General features: G+C 48.9%; 1 protein-coding gene across 1 annotated transcript; it reads right to left on the bottom strand.

Moving 5' to 3' along the window:
• Nucleotides 1-954: 954 nt before the first annotated feature.
• LOC107460446 (uncharacterized) lies at nt 955-2,634 on the bottom strand. Its single transcript, XM_016078813.1, has one exon. It carries the CDS (start codon nt 2,632-2,634, stop codon nt 955-957), a length of 1,680 nt encoding a protein of 559 aa, XP_015934299.1.
• Between the last annotated feature and the right edge of the window lie 412 nt (nt 2,635-3,046).

The following is a 3,046-nucleotide window of genomic DNA, read 5'->3' as shown; positions in this document are numbered from 1 at the left end:
AGGAGCACAGAGATTAGCTTTCGCACGCCTTGCACTGGATCGACTGCGTGTCCACGATGTGAGTGATTTATTTATTACTGATAGTTGTACCAGTTTTTCTTACATGTCACTGCCTCATCAAACTCATACTGTTTCTATGCAGTTTGTGTGGGAGCCTTATTCTTCTGCTGATGTTGCTGCTGTTATTCATCCGGAGATACTAGCTGACGAGCACCGACGGCTATGGACGGCCGTCACTAGCCTGATATATTTTGCTGCGATCCACTGATCCATGCTTCCACGGATCCTGGTTGCCTTTGGACGACCTTCCTTTGCACGCCGCATATTAGGGTCAGGAATGATGGTTGGCCCAGCATATGGAGGCCATAGTCCTTCATGGATAGGTGGGAGAAACCCCTGGTTGTAAACGTTGAACACCTCACTCATACGATACACTTCGTGAACATATGACGCCCAGTTTAGCCGGGAGTAGGCGCAACACGCAATGGCGTGGCAACAAGGATAATGCAGCGCCTGGAAGTGGCCACAGTCACATCGGTGATCTTTAAGGGAAACTCTTAGCTACCCAGCGAGAACGTCCCCGTTGGTGTTGTCTCAGCGACGGTGTACTCGGACTGATGCCTGTCGTATAATGTCACAGTGAAGCACCTAGAGTCTCTTAGGTTCCGATCAATAGCCTTGACCAATGCCTGACAGAATTCATGGCCAGTCTGTCTGTCCCCGTACCACAAATAGCTGAGCAAGCCTCCCGTAGGTTGACTTAACCAACGATGTGACCGGTAGGTTGCGAGTTCCCTTCAGCACGGAGTTCACACATTCACTGATGTTTGTGGTCATGTGCCCGAACCGTCGACCAGCATCCTCATGTTGGGTCCATTTGTCATACTCCATACGGTTGGCCCAGTCACACATTGCTGGATTCTCAGTCCGCATGATGTCGAACCAGTAGTAAAACTATGCCTCAGTCTTGGCGTAGGCAGCATTGACCAGCAACCTCCTTGAGTCCTTACCTTTGAACGTTAGGGCGAAATTCGCAGCCACATGCCTTATACAGTAGGCCCGGAAAGCACGAGGAGGCAGCCATCCAGTCTCAGGTGCCTCAAGCGCTGCCTTGATCCCATTATGCCTGTCTGAGATAACAAGGATACCCTCCTGAGGAGTCACATGCTCTCGGAGATTGGACAAGAAGAATGACCACGACTCTGCATTTTCGCCCTCCACAAGGGCAAATGCTATCGGCAGGATGTTCGAGTTCCCGTCCTGAGCTATCGCCAACAGCAGCGTCCCTCCATACTTCCCATACAAGTGGGTACCATCAATACTGACGAGGGGCTTGCAATGCCGGAATGCCTCGATACAGGGTGGAAATGTCCAGAAAAGTCGGTGAAAGTACACCGTCGACTCATCAACCCCACCACCAATCTGAACCGGAGACGTCTTCAGCACCGTGATTGTTCCCGGCATTGTCGCCTGGATCCCTAGCATCCAACGTGGCAACTCCGCGTAAGACTCTTCCCAATCTCCATATATTTGTGCCACTGCCTTCTGCTTAGCCATCCAAACCTTCCTGTAACTATGCCTGAAACCGTAATCAGCTTCTGTCGCTTGTTGAAGTACCTTTACCGTAACCGCAGCATCCGCCCTAACCATAGGAAGAATCCTCGCACATATAACATGATAATCCAGCTGACGGTGATCACTTGAAATAGAAGTTGCGAGGCATGTGTGTGGCCCGTTGTACCTCCTAACCTCCCAAGTCCCCTTTCGTGCACGAAGCGCTACACGAATCAACCAAGTACAACCCTTGCCGAATTCCTTGCATTTTCCATGATATTTCAAATGATCCGATTCGATGACTCTGTACTCAACACCTCGCCGGATGCTATAGTCCTTTACACTCAGCACAGCTTCATCTTTACTCTGGAATGATTGCTCAATCTCAAATTCTGTAGAAGATCTCCCCACTCTGTTACCACTGTCTTCCTGTTGACCAAGAGCTTCCAAGTTTAGTGTGGAGAAGTGTGGAGGGTACTGATGAGAACCAGAACTTGAAGGCCGATGCTGCGCATGTGGATCACCACCTGTGTCATCGTCGCTGTCACCATCGATATGAACAAGCTCCTGGTCAGACTCATCGTCACGCATTGCATTCTCTACTTGATCAGGTCCACCAAAGTCTTCGATATAAGGTACGAGGCCACCACCGATGCCCACAACGTTGGGAGGCTCAATGACTGCTGCATTCTCCAAAGGTACAGAACCAACAACCTCCATTTGGTCTAAATCAGCCGCAAACGAAGGTGATTGAACCGGCGGAAGATACAGTCTGACCGCAGGCATCGAACTAGATGCACCACCCGCGGAAGCTGGGCAAGGAACTGGAGCGAATGCCCCAGAACTATCGACACCAACCTCCAACTTCGCGAACAACTCATGGATTCTGATCTCCAGAAAACTCCTTACACAGTAGAACAGAACCCTAATATCTTCATCAGCCTTAACCGCAAAGGTTTCATACTGAACACCGGTCGAGACAACTGCCATGGGAATCTTGTAGAATAGTTTCTTCACCCACTTGCTACCCAACACGCCAAGCTTCTCCAAGATGCTGTTCTTCAAATCTGACAAACTCATCGACGAACTGATAAAAATACTTAGTGGTTCTCTGTCGGTGAACTTCACACCTTGGCTTTTGCTTTTTTTTTTATTTTCCCAGAGCAATGCACCAGGGCAAGAAAACTCTCTTCCTCACTAGCCATTGTGAGAATGATCTCTTATGGAGCTTGAATCACCCACATATATATAGACTTCCCGTCATAGTAAACCGTGGTAACCAACAGGGGTTTTATTTGCAACCAACTTTCCTCATAAACCATGGTGACTCTCCACGGTTTATGCTTGCCATATTTCCTTCGTAAACCGTGGTGACCTACCACGGTTTACACTCAAAAAATTTTGCCCCAAAACCGCTGGGACCTACCACGGTTTATGCATGTTTTGAAACCGTGGTGGGTTGCCACAGATTACATATTAATGGAGTTTTGCA

The sequence above is a fragment of the Arachis duranensis genome, chromosome 1, assembly GCF_000817695.3.
Source record: "Arachis duranensis cultivar V14167 chromosome 1, aradu.V14167.gnm2.J7QH, whole genome shotgun sequence".
In the NCBI taxonomy this organism is placed as follows: Eukaryota; Viridiplantae; Streptophyta; class Magnoliopsida; order Fabales; family Fabaceae; genus Arachis; species Arachis duranensis.
Note: the sequence above shows the minus strand (reverse complement) of the source record. Positions and strands in the feature narration are given on the sequence as shown.